Source organism: Erythrolamprus reginae, chromosome 1 (assembly GCF_031021105.1).
Source record: "Erythrolamprus reginae isolate rEryReg1 chromosome 1, rEryReg1.hap1, whole genome shotgun sequence".
NCBI classification, from domain to species: domain Eukaryota; kingdom Metazoa; phylum Chordata; class Lepidosauria; order Squamata; family Dipsadidae; genus Erythrolamprus; species Erythrolamprus reginae.
In genome coordinates, this window is record NC_091950.1 from 366604952 (window position 1) to 366625190 (window position 20239).

A 20239-nucleotide genomic window follows, 5' to 3' on the forward strand; every position below is an offset into this window, starting at 1 on the left:
TCTTCAAGTTGCCAAGGTTGGGAAACACTGCACTAGAGAAACCAAAGGGAACATAGAATATCTTTTAGAGCAGGGGTCTCCAACTTTGGCAACATTACGACTTGTAGACTTCAACTCCCAGAATTCTTCAACCAGCTTTGCTGTATAGAATGCCCACTTTGACTTAATTTCAGTTTTAAATGCCTAAATCGGCTTTGGTTTGAAGGGGATAAAAAGCCTAAGGAAACAAGAGCAGCTGAGGGAAGACATACTGAAGGAGATTTGAAAATAATAGTTGTGGAGACCAGGGTTGACCTTGAGATGAAGGAAGAAAAAGACTTTAAAATCCTTGGGAGAAACAATGTAGAGTGGGATCAAGCAAAGTTCATTCACAGCAAATTAGCTCAGGAGCCTGAAAGGACAGCTCAAAGAGAAATGTGTATAAAAATAAATCAATAATGAAAACAAAGTCAGAGACAAATAAAATTAAACTTTGAAGGAGGTCCTGTGTTTTCTGATGTTATGAAGTAATAGAAACAACTTAAGCATCAACATTCAATATTTCCATCCAGAGGGGTATTTGAACAGATATGAAGGAATCTGTCTATATTGGTACTGTTTTCTTATGATAAATAAACCTTTCCTGTCAGAAAGCGTGAACCTTTCCTTCCCTCTTTGGGATAGAATAATGTGTGATAAAAGAACAGTTTTGTCCTACAAGGTAGAATTTGGCAAAACATTCAGTATGAGTGGTAAGTAGAATTTGGCCTCAACCTCTTGTGGAACTTGCAAACATTAGGATACTTTCTGACCGGATGCCTAAGAAATGTGAAAAACATTTGTGCAACTTCAGGAAGGTGTGTATGCAGAGAGCACAGTAAAGCATGGAGGCCCAGCCTTTTTTTCTGCATTAGTTTCTTTTACTGTCTGTCTGACTGACTGACTGACTATATTGTGCTTGGTGTATCATCTTCACTGTCACAAAGAACTAACGATTCCTTCCACTGAATCATTTTTGCAACCATTCCCAATTTCTCCTATTCTTTTCACCCAGAGGACACTTTTCTATTTATTCTGAGAAAGGGATATCTATTTATAAGCCAAAGTATGGGATGGGAGGGTGGAATGAAAGGGAGAGGAGAGAAAGAATGAGTTACGGGTAAAATATTTTTAATCTTAATGTCATTTTGAGACATTTCAGGAAATAAAGAGTTTCATAAATTTTTCTGAGCACATCTCTCCTTGCATTCTTTTTTTTGTTCTTTTTCTGTGTACTGAAGTTTGAATTACTTAATTGCAGGAGTAGAAAAGGGTGAGTGCCATGAATTGATTTTAAATGTGAAGATCAACTACGCCTACCATTTCTTTTCTGGGCATTCAACGTTCCTGTAGAATTAAAAGACTGCATAATGTATAGATTTTCCTTCACCCTCCCAATAAAATCATTATTTTTGCAAAGTACCTTTCCAACATTGAATTTATTTATGTATGGAGGCATGTATACATTTATATCTTGTTCTTTAGTCAAAAATTCTCCAAGTGAGGTTGGCAAAATTAGCAATAACTTGGGTCCTTTTTTCAGGTTTACAGCTATTAAAAATATAATATATAAGGAGAGGAGGAGGGAAATGTTCATTTAATTATATAAGACACAGGAGAAAATTTGTTACTAAAATAACTAATAAAAGAAGATAGACTATGGATTATTCTAACAGTAGGGAAAGCTGCATTATTTTCCTACTGATGTAAAACCCAGTTTGAAAACACCCAGTTCTTATGACACATTCCCTGATTTAAATAAGTAACTTCTGGCTTTCAAAAGCAATTTTTTTAAATGGAAGGAATGGACTTCTATGACTATGGTATCTTAGCACCATGGACAGTTCCAAAATATGGACAAATCTGAGAGGTCCTTAGTGCTCTTTGAAGTTGATTGCTTTCTTGCAGATGTTTCATTATCCAAAGTAGGTAACATCACCAACATTTTTAAAGATAATTTAAAATTATCTTTAAAAATAGCTTCTTTTCATTTGACAGGCTCATACCAGATTTTAATGCCCTCAACTGAAATCGATTTAACACAAAGGAACCAAAAGCTGGCTTGCAGAGGAAGAGAAAAGAATGTGTCAGCTTGTCTGCCCCTTCACTGATTTCAGACTTCAGTGGCTGAACAATATCTCAGAGGTGAAAGAATGACTGTTTGTTAGATATCAGGGAACACAGACAGGGCAGAGAAAAAGCTAACCACAGGTAGAAACAAATCACTTAAGAATCATAAATTGCATATCAATGAAAGACCAGCACAAGTATGCGGTTGGTTTCCATTTTTTGCAAAGTATGTATTTCTTTTTCACATAGAGATGAGGCCAGAGGGTATCAGGTTGTAGACGATATGCACTGGCTGTAGGCAAGTGGACAGGCCAGGATCTCAAATATTTGTGTTCTCTTTCTCACTCATGCACACATATGCACAAACAAAGAAAGCACTTTTAGTCAACCATCAATCTCATTCACACACTGCACCAAGCCAAAACTTGCTTAAATATGATTTACTGATGAAAAATGGTTGATTTCATGCCAGTAATGAATTGCCTAACTAGATCTCTCTTACACACACACACACACATTCTTCCTAGCTCAATTCAGTATATAAGAAAGTGGAGTGATATATTTTCATCTCTTTGTGTTTTAAAACCCCCAAGTGCCCCAACTCTTCTGTTGTCTGCAAACAACTGACCATGAAAAGTAGCAAGCTATACTGCAGAATATCAGCAATCCTGATACTTCTCACCATGCTCAGTGCTGAAAAGAACAGCCGATTGACACATACTTTGCTTTTTCCAACTTCAGTCTAACCAGCAGCAAGATGGCATCTTCTGGCTTACATTAAAGTCAGCTAAGTCCAATCATTATCCTTTTCTTTTAAATACAAACTACATAGATCCCAGCTGCTTGTATATGTTTAAGCATTATAAATGAACTATTTGGGACTTCTGGGAAAGAAATAGAGAACTGAAAACAGTTCCGCAAAAAGCAAAGCCAATGGCTGTGGTGAAATAAAGAGCGGATTAGTGGGTCAACTTTTCCACATTCCTCTCCAGACAAGATGATTTGAGATCACCAGCAAATGTTCCAGACAGTTGAAACTCACAAGGAGACCAAAAAACAACAATTTCTGGCAGATTTAGAGCTTTGATAGATAAGGGAATGAGTTTTCTTTGATCCTTAGTAAAAGAAATTTTGAATATAAGTTTAAAGATTTTTTTAAAAGGGGATGGGGAAACAGCAAAAGGCTGATTAGAATTTTGATTTTGGAAAGTTACAATGGACTAAGAGTCTGGATTGATTTAAAAGAAGATTTTGGAATTAATTACAATACTCTTTCACCTGGAAAAATGTTCTTCTTTTGAACATGATAGAATGGGAGTTTGAAAGTTGGACACAAGTAGGAACTAAAAGGAACTAAAGTTTACAATTAATAAAAAGCACTTAAATTTATTGGAACAAGAGAAAAGTCATTTCTTTATATTTTTTTCTTGTTCTTTAGTAAGTTCTTTCTTCTTTTTTTCTATGCCTTTTTTCTTTTTAGTCTGTTTTTTAAAATCAAAGTTAACAATAACTTTTAATAAACAAATTATTAAAAAAAATAATTGAACCAGTCAACTAATGCACTGCAGTCTTTGCTGCTTCTGTCCCATGCACAAACTGGCTGAAAATGAATGTGCCTGGAGAAATCATTTTCTAACTTTTAATGCCTTCGTCCACTTTGGCTTTAGCAATAGCCTGATATAGTCTGGCCCCATAACTTTTGATTGAAAGCTTTCTTGCTACCCTCTTGCCAGAAAAGCAAATGCCAATTATTTTCCCTTTTGTAAGCATGTTTTTTGAGCACTGGTGGTGAGGAAAATAAAGTATATCAATTTTATAGTTCTTCCAGTCACTTGAGCTCCAAGGCACTTGGCAGAACTCTTGTCAAGCTCATGCATTTTTAAAACAACGAAAAACCTAAAAGTGGACAGCATTACACCATCTTCCGCTGAACTTAAAATCAAGCAGACAAAACACCAGAGTTTTACAATTCTTCCACAAGGGAAAACTTGGGCAGAACACTTTTCAATGCCTCCCAATTAAAATAAAAGAAAAAAACCAAACAAAAGGGCCAATATTTCACGCTTTCCCCCATTCAACGTTTTGAAAAAAACAAACCAAAACAAATAAATGGCCAATATGATTGCATCTGAGCACCCTCTTTCAACGCTTCCTTCATATCTCCATCCCAATGTGAAATTGACATCAAAGGCAGAGAATGGGAACCTAGGGGTCCTTTAGACCAGCGTTTCCCAACCGGTGTGCCGCGGCACACTACTGTGCCGCGAGACATGGAGCCTTTTTCCCGCCTTCCTTCTTTGGAGCCCAGCAGGAGAGAGCCGAAAACCGTGGCATCGAGCAGGAGCCGGGGGACAGCTGCGAGCGGGAGCCCCAGGACGGAAATACCGGCAGCGCCCCGCCCAGCTGGAGCTTCTCTGGCGTCCACGGCAAGTGTCCTTTGTGGCCCGGCGGGAGGGCACTGGCGTTGGGAGCGGGGGGGGGGGCCGCAGCGGCCGCAGGCAGTCGCGGGGAGATGTCGGCGGCGAGAGGGAGCGCTCTCTCTCTCTCTCTCAGCTGACTGCAAGCGGGAGCCCTGACGGTGGCGGTTGGACGTGCGGCAAGTGTCCTTTGTGGCCCGGCGGGAGGGCACTGGCGATGGGAGCGGGGGGGGAGGGGGGCCGCAGCGGCCGCAGGCAGTCGCAGGGAGATGGCGGCGGCGAGAGGGAGCTCTCTCTCTCTCTCAGCTGACTGCAAGCGGGAGCCCTGACGGTGGCGGTTGGACGTGCTGCTGGCGCTGCGGGCCTGGCATATACGGTGTCCAGCAGCACGTCCAGCTGCCGCCGTCAGGGCTCCCGCTTGCAGTCAGCTGAGAGAGAGAGAGAAAGAAAGAGAGACATATAAGAGAGGCAGAGAGAGAGAGAAAGAGAGACATAGCAAGAGAGGCAGAGAAAGAGAGACAGGGCAAGAAAGAGAGGCAGAGAAAGAGAAAGAGAGATAGAGAAAGAGAGAGAGAAAGAGAGACATAGCAAGAGAGGCAGAGAGAGAGAGAAAGAAAGAGAGACATAGCAAGAGAAAAAGAGAGACTTAGCAAGAGAGGCAGAGAGAGAGAGAAAGAGAAAGAAAGAGAGACATAGCAAGAGAGACAGAGAGAGAGAAAGAGAGAGAAAGAAAGAGAGATAGCAAGAGAGGCAAAGAGAAAGAAAGAGACATATAGCAAGACAGTGAAAGAGAGACAGAGAGCAAGAGAAAAGCAAGAAAGAGATAGCAAGAGAGACAGAGAGAGAGAGCAAGGGAGAAAGACATAGAGGAAGGGGAGGAGGGAGAGAGAAAGAGAGAAAAAAAGAGAGGAAGAAAGAAAGAAAGGGATGGAGAGAGAAAGAAGGGAAGGAAGGAAAAGAGAGAAAGAGGGAGAAATAGAGCGAAAGGGAGGAAGAGAGAGGGTTTTTTTGTCCAAACTTTTCTTTCTTTCTTTCTTTCTTTCTTTCTTTATTATTTGGATTTGTATGCCGCCCCTCTCCGAAAACTCGGGGCGGCTCACAACAAGTGAAAAGACAATCCAATACATAATCCAATTAATTAAAATATTCTAAATTTAAGAAAAACCCCTATACTAACATACACACACACACACAAGCATACCATATATAAATTCAACGTGCCCAGGGGAAGATGTTTAGTTTCCCCATGCCTGACGGCAAAGGTGGGTTTTGAGGAGTTTACGGAAGGCAGGAAGAGTAGGGGCAGTTCTGATCTCCGGGGGGAGTTGGTTCCAGAGAGTCGGTGCCGCCACAGAGAAGGCTCTCCCCCTGGGGCCCGCCAACCGACATTGTTTAGTTGACGGGACCCGGAGGAGGCCCACTCTGTGGGACCTAATCGGTCGCTGGGATTCGTGCGACAGAAGGCGGTCTCGGAGATATTCTGGTCCAGTGCCATGAAGGGCTTTAAAGGTCATAACCAACACTTTGAATTGTGACCGGAAACTGATCGGCAGCCAATGCAGACTGCGGAGTGATGGTGAAACATGGGCATACCTGGGTAGGCCCATGACTGCTCTCGCAGCTGCATTCTGCACGATCTGAAGTTTCCGAACACTTTTCAAAGGTAGCCCCATGTAGAGAGCATTACAGTAGTCGAACCTCGAGGTGATGAGGGCATGAGTGACTGTGAGCAATGAGTCCCGGTCCAGATAGGGCCGCAACTGGTGCACCAGGCGGACCTGGGCAAACGCCCCCCTCGCCACAGCTGAAAGATGGTTCTCTAATGTGAGCTGTGGATCGAGGAGGACGCCCAAGTTGCGGACCCTCTCTGAGGGGGTCAGTAATTCCCCCCCCCCCAGGGTAATGGACGGACAGATGGGATTGTCCTTGGGAGGCAAAACCCACAGCCACTCCGTCTTATCCGGGTTGAGCTTGAGTCTGTTGACACCCATCCAGGCCCCAACAGCCTCCAGGCACCGGCACATCACTTCCACCGGTTCGTTGACTGGGCATGGGGTGGAGATGTAAAGCTGGGTATCATCGGCATATTGATGATACCTCACCCCATGTCCTTGGATGATCTCACCCAGCGGTTTCATGTAGATGTTAAATAGCAAGGGGGAGAGGACCGACCCCTGAGGCACCCCACAAGGGAGAGACCTCGGAGTCGACCTCTGACCCCCCACTAACACCGACTGCGACCGGCCAGAGAGGTAGGAGGAGAACCACTGAAGCACAGTGCCTCCCACCCCCAACCCCTCCAACCGGTGCAGAAGGATACCATGGTCGATGGTATCGAAAGCCGCTGAGAGATCGAGGAGCACCAGGACAGAGGATAAACCCCTGTCCCGGGCCCGCCAGAGATCATCCATCAACGCGACCAAAGCGGTTTCCGTGCTGTAACCGGGCCTGAAGCCCGACTGCTGGGGACCTAGATAATCGGCTTCTTCCAAGGACCGCTGGAGCTGGAGTGCCACCACCTTCTCGACAACCTTCCCCATGAAGGGAAGGTTGGAGACTGGACGATAGTTGTTGAGTACGGCTGGGTCCAGGGAAGGCTTCTTGAGGAGGGGGCGCACAAGCGCTTCTTTATAGAGTGATGGAAAAACTCCCCTCCCCAAGGAAGCGTTGGTAATCTCCTGGGCCCAGCTCCGTGTCACCTCCCTGCTGGCCGAGACCAACCAGGAGGGACACGGGTCCAGTAAACAGGTGGCGGAACTCACAGCTCCAATGGCCTTGTCCACTTCATCAGGTGTCACCAGATCAAACTCTTCCCAGACAGGTGGACAAGTACGTGCCCCAGTCACCTCGACTGACTCATTGTCAGTCGACTCTCTTTTACAATTGGAGTCGAGGTCAGCCCGGATCTGAGCGACTTTATCAGCGAAAAACGTGTTAAACTCCTCGGCACTACTCTGCAAGGGCTCCCCAACTCCCCCCTGGTTAAGAAGGGAGCGGGTCACCCTAAACAGAGCGGCCGGGCGGGATTCCGCTGATGCAATCAAGGCGGCATGGTACGCGCATCTTGCCGCCTTGAGCGCCACTTTGTAAGTCTTAATATGAGCTCTTACAAGTGTTCGATCAGATTCAGACCTGCTCTTCCTCCATCGCTTCTCTAGACGTCTCTTTTGGCGTTTCAACTCCCGGAGCTCCTCGTTGAACCATGGGGCTCTACGGGGTCTAGCGCCACGGAGAGGTCGCAAAGGCGCAATCCGGTCGAGAGCCTCCGCAGCAGCCGTATTCCAGGCCTCCGCAAGAGACTCCGCCGAACTGTGGATGAGTGCCTCTGGAATAACCCCAAGCGCCGTCTGAAAGCCCTCTGGGTCCATCAGGCGTCTGGGGCGGAACATCTTCATTGGTTCCGCCTCCCTGCCCGCCCCCCCCGCCCCCCCCCTTCAGTGTTCCCCAGGATTTTGAAAATATGAATAATGTGCCGCGGCTCAAAAAAGGTTGGGAAACACTGCTTTAGACCAGTGTTTCCCAACCTTGGCAACTTGAAGATATCTGGACTTCAACTCCCAGAAGTCCCCAGCCAGCATTCGCTGCCTGGGGAATTCTGGGAGTTGAAGTCCAAATATCTTCAAGTTGCCAAGATTGGGAAACACTGCTATAGACCCTCGGTGGTGCAGTGGTTAGAGTGCAGTACTACAAGTTACTTCTGTTGATCACCAGTTGTCAGCAGTTTAGCAGATTGAATCTCAGTAGGCTCAAGATTGACTCAGTCTACCATCCTTCCAAGGTCGATAAAACAAGGATCCAGATTTTATTTATTTATTTATTGGATTTATATGCTGCCCCTCTCTGAGGACTTGGGGCAGCTTACAACATATAAAAGAAATAATAGGATGCAATAAGCTGAATCCAATTAAATCCAATGAAAACTACATAAACTATCTAAAATCCCCGATTATACCCTTTCAAACAACAACCATACAATCATTTGTTGGCCAGGGGCTAAGATCTAATCGCCCCAAGCCTGGTGGCATAAATGAGTCTTAAGACTCTTGCAGAAGGCAAAGAGGGTGGGGACAGTACAAATCTCTGGGCAGAGCTAATTTCAGAGGGCCAGGGCCTCCACAGAGAAGGCTCTTCCACTAGGCCCTGCCAAGCGACATTATCTGGTTGACGGGACCTGGAGAAGGCCGACTCTGTGGGACCTAACCGGTCGCTGGGATTCATACAGCAAAAAGCGGTCCTGAAATTAATCTGGCCCGATGCCATGTAGGGCTTTATTGTTTATAAAATAGAGGAAGATGTGGAAGACGAAATCAAGCACAGCAGGCCGACCATCGTTTTTACTGAATTATAAATTTCACCGGTTGACTCCAAATCAGCTTGGGCTTTCATCTAAGGTTGATCAACCATATTCTATATCCACTGAACAGAATGAAGGCAAAGATTTTGGCACTGCTAGTAGAAAGGAATTATATCAAGGATCCACCAAAGTCCTGGCAATTCCAGAAAGCTTAGCAGTCCCATTCTTGCTACAAGGTCTCAAGCGTGTATTTCTGCAATATGGAATTGCTGTAACTCCTTTCACCATTTAATTCTCTTCTTTTCACTTAAAATCTGTTTGCAAAAGCAGCGACTTCCCTTTCATTTGGCTTGCTGTCTACCCATGTTCATTTGATTTCAAAATATTGTATATTTTAATACAGATTGAACAGAACTTTTCAATAAATACTGAAAAATGGCTTTAGTTAATGTATAGATTTCCTATTAGAGGGGTACAGTGGTACCTCTCCTTAAGAACATAATTCGTTCCGTGACTAGGTTCTTAAGTAGGAAAATTTGTAAGTAGAAGCAATTTTTTCCCATAGGAATCAATGTAAGAGCAAATAATGTGTGCAAATCCATTAGGAAAGAAATAAAAGCTCAGAATTTGGGTGGGAGTAGGAGGAGGAAGAAGAAGAGGAGGAAGAGGACAGTCGCTGCCGAAGGAAGAAAGCGAGGTGAGGGGAATCAAAAAAATCCAAAAGTTAAGGCTTTAAAAAAGGTGGGGGGACTCTGAGGCGGTGAGGAGGAGCTCGTGCCTCCCATATACCTGGCGCAAGGCTGCCTCCCATACACTGTGTCAGAGACAGAAACCCAGAGGGAATGGCAGGAAACTGACCGGGCCTTCATGCCACTCTCAAATTTCCTGGGAAATTTTTCCTGGCTCAGGTTCTTAAGTAGAAAATGGTTCTTAAGAAGAGGCAAAAAAAATCTTGAACACCCGGTTCTTATCTAGAAAAGTTCTTAAGTAGAGACGTTCTTAGGTAGAGGTACCACTGTATAAGCTGAATTCCAAGGATTACATGACTGGGATCCTCAGAAATCTTCAGAAGTCATTACTGATATAATTTTTAATGTAAAGAACAGGGAAGCGCTTAAGTAGATTACATGGAGATTAATGATATTTAATTGTGTTTGCATATAAATGTAAATGAAATCAAATTAAATACTTAACTCACCCCATTCATTATATATGAAAGGTGTGCTTCGTATAACCACTCAAAGGTGAAGTGGGGAAGACTTCGCCAGGAAAAGCCATGAGCTTCTCTTTATGCCTATCCCGAATTTCTATTTTAAGCTTTAAATGTTCAAGAAAAGCAGGTATACTTGTTGATTTTATCAGTAATTCTGATTTTATTTTTATTCTAGAGCAGGGGTCTCCCAGAAGGTGTGGACTTCAACTCCCAGAATTTCCCAGCCAGCACGGTTGAATATGTCAGAATACGGTTGAAAATAACACATTTACTGCTCTGTACATTTACTAGTATATTTTTCCTGTTGCAAAGAAATAAAATAATTGCACAAACTAGGCATAATCTCCAGAGAAGACCCCTGAATCGGCAGCACAAGACAGCTTTCTGCCAGTCCCTATTAAAACAGCCTGCTACTCACTCCTTTGCCACAGACTCACTTGACAAGAGGCCATTTTGGGAATGCATAAATAAAAATACTGCTCCTGTCTACAGGTTATTAAAACTACAACTCTTCTAGAGCTGCAGAGTTGTGATGGAGGGGTGTCTGCTACATCCACACAGGTTGAAATAGGAACTTTATTGAATTAGAAAGCTGTTGTGTTTATGCTTCTACATACAGGGGGTGGACAAAAAAATGGAAACACCTTGAAAATCCAGATTTGTGATGCTCCCTTCGAACAATTTTTGTGGAAACTGGGTTCTGTACGTGTCTATTGAGCTCTGCAGTGATTTTAGGAGCTGTGGTCTTGCGGCCTGCTCTAACAATTCACTTTAGAGTCCGACGGTCTCTCTCAGACAACTTCGACTTTTGACCAGACCTGTGCTTGGCTGAGGACGTTTTTCCTTCTCTTTCAAAAGTAGTCATTACTTTTGAGACATTACCTCTTGAAATGCCAAACATTCGGGCACTTTCTGTTACACTGACGCCTGCCATTCGAGCACCAACAATTTGGCCTCTTTGAAAGTCTGAGAGGTCTGCCATTTCTAGAAGGTTATAACCAATTTTCTTAAATTTCTGTTTTAAAAAAAGGTAGTTTAAAAAACATCAAATAACAGAATTTTTAAAAAACAACATTAAAATATGTCAAGTTTTGATTTATTTGAACATGTTCAAACATTATGATGCCAAAAAGTCAAGTGTTTCCATTGTTTTGTCCACCCGCTGTATATATTACTGTTTTTGTTTCAATGCAGATGACAACATTTCTACAGAAGGCAGAGAATAAGTGCTCTCTCTCTCTCTCCCCCTTTCCCCTGCCTCCTTCCCTCTCCCACCCTCCCATGGGTAACTGGGATTCATTATTTTAACTCTAAAGGCATGGAGGAGTCATAACTCAAGGGATGTAGAGGGCAAGCTCAGTAAGATTTTCAGATAATTGAAATTGACCCATAATTCACCAGTAGCCCTGGGGAAATTCCACTCTTGCCCAACTTTCATAATGCAAAAACATAGATCCAGGTTTCATATTCACCAATAATATTTAATTATTCTTTTCAGATACGCCGTACTACAGTAAATGAGCAGATGAGAAAACTAAATACGTGTGAGTTAGCTGCCACAAAATGAATACTGAAAACATGGTTTTCCATTGAGAAGCGACAAATGTTGTCATTTAGTGGTGGGTTGGTCCCAGGGAGAAACTGGGGAGAAAAGCTTAGAAATATAGAGGCTGTCAACAATCAGTAGACAATAAACTTTCCCCAAACAAATTGCTTGCTTGATGCTATGAAGAACCATATCCTCTGCCTTCCCTTGTGAAAATGCCTCACAGAGATGCATAAATATTTTGACCTGAAATAACCGTTTCAAATGTTCCAAGTAGCATCCCATTGTTCTAAGAATAGAACAATGTCTTTTGTTCTGTGGTTTGTGGTTGAACTGATAGTTCGCTCTTTTATTTAAAAAATGTAGTTACCGTATTTTGTGGACTATAAGATGCAAAAAAGGAAGTTTTTGTTTGGGGCTTGTTTGAGAGGCTTGCAGAGAGGTCCTGGGGGCTGGGGAGGAAGCAAAAAGCCCCCCATTTTTGCAACAAATGGCCTGTTTTTTACACACTAAATATTTTGTAAAAGTAGTAATGGAGCTCAAACACTATTAACCCAACAAGCGTGCAAATAAATCACCCGCTATCAGCTCAAAGTTTCTTTGGATGTACATCCTTCCAAATAAATTTATGTCTACAGGGTGGCAATTTCCAATTGGGATACTACAAAGTTGGGACCCTCATGCTCATGAGAAATGAGTGCAAGATTTAATCTATTCATGGACTGAGTTCAATTAGTTACTGGGCAATCAAAGGGAAGATTGATAGAAATTACTTTCTGCTGAAATAATTACACAAATATAACTGAGAACGTCATAAAGGAGAATTTAATTCAAATGGGAACATTGTTAGGATTATTCTGTCTTCCAGAAAATATTACTTCATGTGTTTATTAAAAAGGAGGGGAAAAGCAAAAATGAAAGTAAAAACAATTTTCATTAGTTTCCCCATAATAATCTTAAAGGGAAATAGAAACAATACCATGTTGTTTGTGCTTATTATTGTTTAACCATATGGAACTGCTAAATTCCACCATCATTGTTAGTTTTGAGAGACTCATGAAAAAAACTACCAACATTTTGTGACCAACCCCTTCAAACTCTCCCCCTTTTTACAGATTGATAGGAGGAAAAATTGTGTGGGATGACAGAAAATATCCTTAATCTTCTGTAAGATACAGAAATTGAGAAATTGAACCCAGGGCAAAAAAAATCAATATCACCTTTACTATGGTTATGATGATCAGAAAGGAAATGGCACCCTTCCACATCCTCTACAATGCCACTGAGGAATAAAAATGGCTTGTCCCCAGGCATTACGGAAAAAGAAGTAAAGCAGCTTGAAATCCTTTCATGAAGCTCCAATATTCAGTCTGGGCTAATTCCAAGCATGAAACAAAAAACAATCTTTCCAATCTCAGAAAGAATATTATCCGGGCTATCATGCTATCTTTACATTTCACTCTCAGAAGTCTAACAATCAATGAATTCATCACAAATCAGCAAAGCTGTAAATTTGCTTTCCTCAGCCTAGTATCTGCATATGTGCTGGAAAAAAGGTTTCGATATTCCCAACCAACTTGATATGACAAATATTTTTCAATAATGCCACATGATCATGCCCCCATCCCCACTCACATTTTATTATGTTTGCAACCTTGTTGTTTTTATTCATTTATATATTCTACTTTTATTATATTATATAAATATAAGACAGTGAACTTACATTATTATTTGAAACAGTGTCACTTTGAATGACTCAATATTTTTCCATTTGTAATAGATGGAAATATGAAATATTTCATATTTTCATAGAATTACTTGTTATTTGTTTTAAATCCACAAACATGCTCATTACTTTTTATGGTCAGCAGTTAAAATCCCGAAACTCAATTGAACCTTCCTTCCTTTCTTCCTGTCTATCCATCTCAGTTTGTATTAGGCACCACAACAGACAAGATGATAATCAAGGCTGAATATGTGCTCTCTAAAATGTTATTTGGGGAGCAAAGAGCTGAATAGATGCTGGAGATAAAGTGTTTTCTTTTGTTACCCCTACAGAACAACCTACAGTGTGTTATGTATTTGTCCAGTTATTAAATTCTGTACAAGAAGCTCTTTTGAAGATGCTTCTGCTGTCAGCTTGTCATTTCCCATGAATATGTAATTTGTTATTGAGATTGTTAAGAAATATTTCTATAATTGATCTTCAGTTGTAAACCACTCTGGATCTTTTATAACTATTAAATGACTTTTAATGTATTCTTAATTTATATCTATACATTATATATTCTTAATTTTAAACTGTGTTTTAATTTCTTTGTGTTAATTTTTGACTCATGATGACCTCCTAGACCAGGGGAGTTCAACTCCAGCCCACAGGATGCTTAGATCTGGCCCAAAAGAGTTGCCCTGGAAACAGCGAAGGACCAGTCCACAGTGCCTCTGCCAGTGAAAATGAAGCTCCTGAAGGCCGCGTGCAACTTTCCCGAGTTCCGTTTTCGCTGGCAGAGGGTTGCAGGAGGCCATTGCATCTGAAAACGGAGCTCACATGGGCTGCATGTAGCTCTCCCGAGCTCTGTTTTCACTGGCAGAGGTTTTCAGGAGGCCGTCGCAGCCAAAAATGAAGCTCAGGAGCCTGTTTTCACTGGCAAAGAACTCAGGCCACCACAGGCACCCCCGACATGAGTAACATTAATAATAATAATAATAATAATAATAATAATAATAATAATAATAATAATAATAATAATAATAATAACAATATTGAGCTGGTGGCTATACCCACACCAGCCCCTGAGGTCAAACATAACCCTGATGTGGCCCTCAATGAAATCAAGTTTGACATCTTTGACCTAGACTGTTTCTTGCAGTTTTCTTAGCAAGATTTCAGAATTGATTTACCATTGCCTGATTCCTAGGGCTAAGAGAGGTGTGGCTGGTCTAGAATAGAATGGAATGGAATGGAATAGAATATAGTATAGAATTCTGTGTTGACCAGGTGTGATTGACACCCAAGGAACTTGTCATTGGTGCATATGCTCTCAGTGTACATAAAAGAAAAGATACATTTGTTAAGAATCTTAACAACGTTTAATGACTATCATAAGGTTCAAATAAGCAATCAGGAAATCTGAGGCAGTATGTTTATTTTTGACGATAAGGATCCTCCTCCCAGGTTTGATAATTTACATTTACATTCGGAAGCATTAATCATCTTATTAGCAGGGCTGTGCAGTGCTTCAGAATTAATTCAAACACATGAACAGGAATCTAAATGCACCTCTTCTCTGCAAGACTTAAAATATCTATGTCTCTCCGTGGTACATCCTTGTCAGGTAACATCTCTTTCTAAATCAGAACTGCCTGCAGTCCCACTGAAAATTACTTACCGGTATTTGTTACTAGCTTTTAATATTGCTGATTAATTATTGAAAAGCTTGCTTGAATCCTAGTAAACTTTGAATGCATGCAGTTTCTTCTTGCCTATGATGCAGAGGCCAAGTGTTCAAATACAATTTGAAAGATTGACTTATTTGGGCAGCAAATGGAGACCTTGGAGACCCAGGATTAGAGGGAAGATTTCATCCTCAAATAGGAAAATGTGGTGATCGTTGGACATTGTGATGACTGAAAGGGGAAGATGAAAACTTGCCTACATCATACTCCCAACCAAGAGAGCTAACTAGATTAGTTTGAGAGCTAGTCTAAATAATTTTTTCCCCATTGTTCAAAATGGAAGGAAATAAGAGAAAGAGAGATGACAAGAGATGGCAAGTCTCTTCATCCTCATTCTCATCTTGCCAATTTATCATTTTTGTGTTCAATCCAGTAACATTTTGGTCTGCTGGTTAAGGCACCAGGTTAGAAAATGGGAGACCATCTGCCTTAGCTATGAAAGACAGCTGGGTGACTTTGGGCCAATCACTTTCTCTCAACCCAATTCACCTCACAGAATTGTTGTGGGGAAAATGGCAGGAGGAAAAAGTATTATATATGTTCGCCATCTTGAATTATTTCTAAAAATAATAAGGACTGGATATAAACAAATAAGCAAAATAAACAAGACAAACATGAGAGGCATAATGAGGAAAACAACAATAGTTATCATAGAATAAAATGTACAAATCTGATAATATTAGCTTAAATAGCAAAACTCTTAAAATAAATGATGACCAAAAAGCTAAGCCACTATGCAATTTCCCATCACCACCAAGAAATGATAAAGTAAGGCTTTCAACTATTTTCTCAAACCTAAAATAACTTCCCTATAATTTTCTTTCTATCAATTTGAAACAAGTGTTTCTAGTGTTTTTCTTCAGTTCTCAAGATAAAAAAATATTACGGTATGTAACTGAAATCATTTTTTCCATAAATAATAGGGGATCAGCTTTAAAATGGGATTAGATCATTAGGAAAATATTATATAACGTAAGGAAAATATATAAAACAATGCCCTTGTCTTGCTTGTGGGTTTCCCAGACATGCCAGACTGATCAATATAGGAGCAAATAGGTTTTAATTTTACATATGAAAGCTATTTTTGTAATAATAATAATAATAATAATAATAATAATAATAATAATAATAATAATAATAATAATACTGTAATAATAATAACAACAACAACAACAACAACAACCATCATCATCATCATCATCATCGAGCTGCAATGATTCTGGCATAAGCCAGTGAAAGTGGTCCCAATGGTCTTTGGCACGCTGGACACAGTGCCAAAAGATCTCAGCAGACATTTGAAAACCATCGGAATTGACAAAATCTAAATCTGTCAACTGCAAAATGCCACTTTACTGAGGTCAGCACACATAATTCACTGCCAGATCATGCAGTCCTAGGTGCTTGGGAAGCGCCTGATTGGTGAAGAAATATCAAATCCAGCATGTAGTGATCTCATTTGCTGTGTTGTATTGTTGATAACAACAACAACAACAACAACAACCAAAAGAGTTGGAAGGGACCTTGGAGATCTTCTAGTCCAACCCCCTGCTTAGGCAAGAAACCCTACACCACTTCAGACAAATGGTTATCCAACATCTTCTTTAAAAGCTTTCAGTGGTGGAGCATTCACAAGTTTTGGAGGCAAGCTGTTCCACTGATTAATTGTTCTAACTGCCAAGGAAATTTCTCCTTAGTTCTAAGTTGCTTTTCTCCTTGATTAGTTTCTACCCATTGCATCTTATTGTACCCACAGGTACTTTGGAGAATAGTTTGACTCCCTCTTCTTTGTGGCAAAATCTGAGATACTGGAAATCTGCTATCACATCTCCCCTAATCTTCCTTTTCATTAAATTAGACATACCCAGTGCCTGCAACCGTTCTTCATATGTTTTAGCCTCCAGTTCCCTAATCATCTTTGTTGCTCTTCTCTCCACTCTTTCTAGAGTCTCATCATTCTTTTTACATCATTAATTTAATTTACAAGTTTAATTTAGGGTTACCTTCTGGACAAATTGCACTGAGACCATTGATATTGTACCAACCAAAGTTCTAAAACAGTTTAAAAAAACAATTCCACTGTAAGACTCATTACAAGGAGGTTACCAATCATACACATATGGTGGAAAACTTGATGCCATCTGGAGGGCAATGTAATTGACAAACTAAGTTGATGATATAAAGCATTTTAGGGATTAGCTGCTAAATCCACGCTATCAAGAGGAGACAAAATAGCAAAGCAGATGTTCACTTCATAGGTTAGCCCCTTTCTCTAGACAGCAGAAGTATATTGGTATATATATGTTATCCGCAATAGCAAAAAATAACCTTCTAAAACAATGGAAACCCAAATATGTGCTAAAATCAATCAAATTTTTACACTTTCAAAATTACTCTGGTTACTTCATTTCAGGTAGAATCCATTACTTTTAACTTGGCACAGAAGAAATTATCCTTGGTAATGTCCCTATGGGATTACCTAATAAAATGCTATTTAACCGACTTTATGAATTTTCTAGACAAAGTGCTTTGTTCAAGGGGACAATAATGGAAAATGAATCATATTTCAGAAAGAACTGAATAGGGAAATAATTATCAGATCAGTGTCAATTCGTCACGAACATCCCAACGGCAGGTTTGAATTTTCTATGCATTAGGTGACAGTGATTATTAAATAGAAAATTGTTCTGAAAACAGAAGATATTTGTAATGAATATGCAGATTACTATAGCCCCCAACTATTATTTCATATATATTTATAAAGGATCGCACAATAAACATCAGCAATGAAATAAAGCTAACCTCCACATTCCAGAAAAACTGTACATGGTGCTTACACAACGAGGTAAGTCAGGAGGCTTGAGTCCATCCATACGAACAACAAGTGCTGGAACACCAAAAAGTACAAGGTATTTCACATAGAAAAATAGGACCTGGGCCAGGGCAAGGCCACCTGTAAGAATGCAAGAGAAAAATATTCTGCTTTAGTATATCATTGAAATATTTATAGTCCTCTTTTTTTCTAAATATGCTACTGTGTTTTTACAAATGCACTTTATTAAACCATACAGTATGTCTTTTTTTCTCCCATGCACAAACTTTTATTTTATTTATTTATTTTATTTGTCAAACAATTATAGGGTGATAATTTGTACAAATTAAAAATTAGTTAAAGTAATGATAAAAAGTAACAAAAGAAGACAATAGGACAGGGACGGTAGGCACAGTGGTGCGCTTATGCACGCCCCTTACAGACCTCTTAGAAAGGGGGAGAGGTCAATTGTAGATAGTCTAAGGTTAAAAGTTTTGGGGTTAGGAGTAGAAACCACAGAATCAGGTAGTGCATTTCAGGCGTTGATTACTCTGTTGCTGAAGTTGTATTTTTTGCAGTAAAGTTTGGAGCGGTTGACATTTAGTTTAAATCGATTTCGTGCTCGTGTGTTGTTGTGGTTGAAGGTGAAGTAGTCGTTAATAGGTAGGACATTTTGGTATATGTTTTTATGAACTATAATTAAGTTGGAACGGAGACGGCGGAGTTGTAAGTTGTTTAAACCAAGAATTTCAAGTCTGGCAGAGTAAGGTATTTTGTTGTGAGAAGAGGAGTGAAGGACTCTTCTTGTGAAATATTTCTGGACTCTCTCAATTGTGTTGATGTCAGATATGCAATGTGGGTTCCATACAGGCGAGCTGTATTCTAGGATTGGTCTGACAAATGCTTTGTAAGCTCTTGTTAGCAGTTCAAAATTACCAGAGAAGAAGCTGCGAAGGATTAAGTTAACATCTCTTAAAGCCTTTTTGGCAATATTGTTGCAGTGGGCTCTAGGACTTAGGTCATTGGATATGAGTACTCCAAGGTCTTTGACAGATTGAGGGTTATCAATAAATTCAATTCCTCCAAGTTTATATTTAGTATTCTGATTCTTTTTACCAATGTGTAAGACAGAGCATTTAGTGGTGGAGATTTGAAGTTGCCAGGTTTTAGACCATTCTGCTACGTTGTCAAGGTCTTTTTGAAGGGTAGCAGTATTGTCGGTGGTATTAAATAGTTTGACATCATCTGCAAAGAGAACGCAATTGCTAGTGAGGCAATCGCAAAGATCGTTTATGTATAGTATGAAAACTGTACCTCAGAATATAAGTACCAAGCTCAGAGAGCACCAAGGACCTTACAGTTCAACTCTAAACTACAAATATTCTCTTCTATCGGTACAGTACTACTTGGACAGCTGCAGGATGGACCAACTTAGAAGAATTCAGTGAATTCATAGTGAATCTGAAGTGCCTTGCACATAGAATTTCCATAAAATGAAGAGAAATGTAAGACATTTTTATGATGCATCTTGGAAAATTACAGCCCATTTCAGAATACATTTGGATTTTAAAATGAGGAAGCCAACTCACAGTAAACAGTAAAAGGAGTGTACATAAGTGCACTAGTGTGCCTTTCGTCCCCTGTCCAATTATCTCTCCTTTATCTCATATATCATATATCTTTTCTTCTTTTCATATATCTTCTCCTCTATTTTTATATCTTTTCTTCTATCCTTTTCTTTATATATTTTACTACATGTCTATTCTCTTCGATATGTATTGTGTATTGGACTAACTAACTAACTAACTAAACAAACAAACAAACAAACAAACAAACAAACAAACAAACAAACAAACAAACCACTAAATAAACCACTAAATAAACCACTAAATAAACCACTAAATAAATTTCCAGTTTTATTTTTTTCATTTGAATAGAATGGTTGCTACGGCCCTCATTTGCCCAGTTACTGATTTTTTTTCAAACACTTTTTCTACAACACGGGTGTCAAACTCGCTATGTCTCGTTACTGTTACGTGATATTTCATCACAATTTTCCCATTCACAGAGCTGGGGAGGGCATGGCCTGCGTATGACACATCCGGCCCATGGGCCACTAGTTTGACACTTCTGTTCTAGAACAAGGCTGCAATTTTATTTAAGGAGCAATATATGATCTTAAAATCACCAAAGCAAAAGTTGTAATAGAGTTTTTTAATCTGTTCATTTTCTCACTCATTGTTATGTAGTTTAACAACTATAAGAATACAGGAGGAATATTACAGTTCCATAATTTAGCTAGGATTTCTAGATTGAAATGGTTATAAGTAAATATTGATTTTCACCTCAGTGTAAATCAAGACATGGATCTGAAAGATAAATATTTACCCTCCAAGAACTATAAATCTTCACGTTC

General features: G+C 40.2%; 1 protein-coding gene across 6 annotated transcripts in view; it reads right to left on the bottom strand.

The window, feature by feature from the left end:
* The window catches only part of HHAT (hedgehog acyltransferase), a 190568-nt gene that overhangs the window by 90052 nt on the left and 80277 nt on the right, over positions 1-20239 (bottom strand). For all 6 annotated transcript variants that reach the window (XM_070741265.1, XM_070741247.1, XM_070741276.1 and 3 more), the window contains exon 8: positions 17814-17964. In XM_070741265.1, the coding sequence (XP_070597366.1) occupies positions 17814-17964 (151 nt within the window). The remainder of the gene's footprint in view (positions 1-17813; positions 17965-20239) is intronic.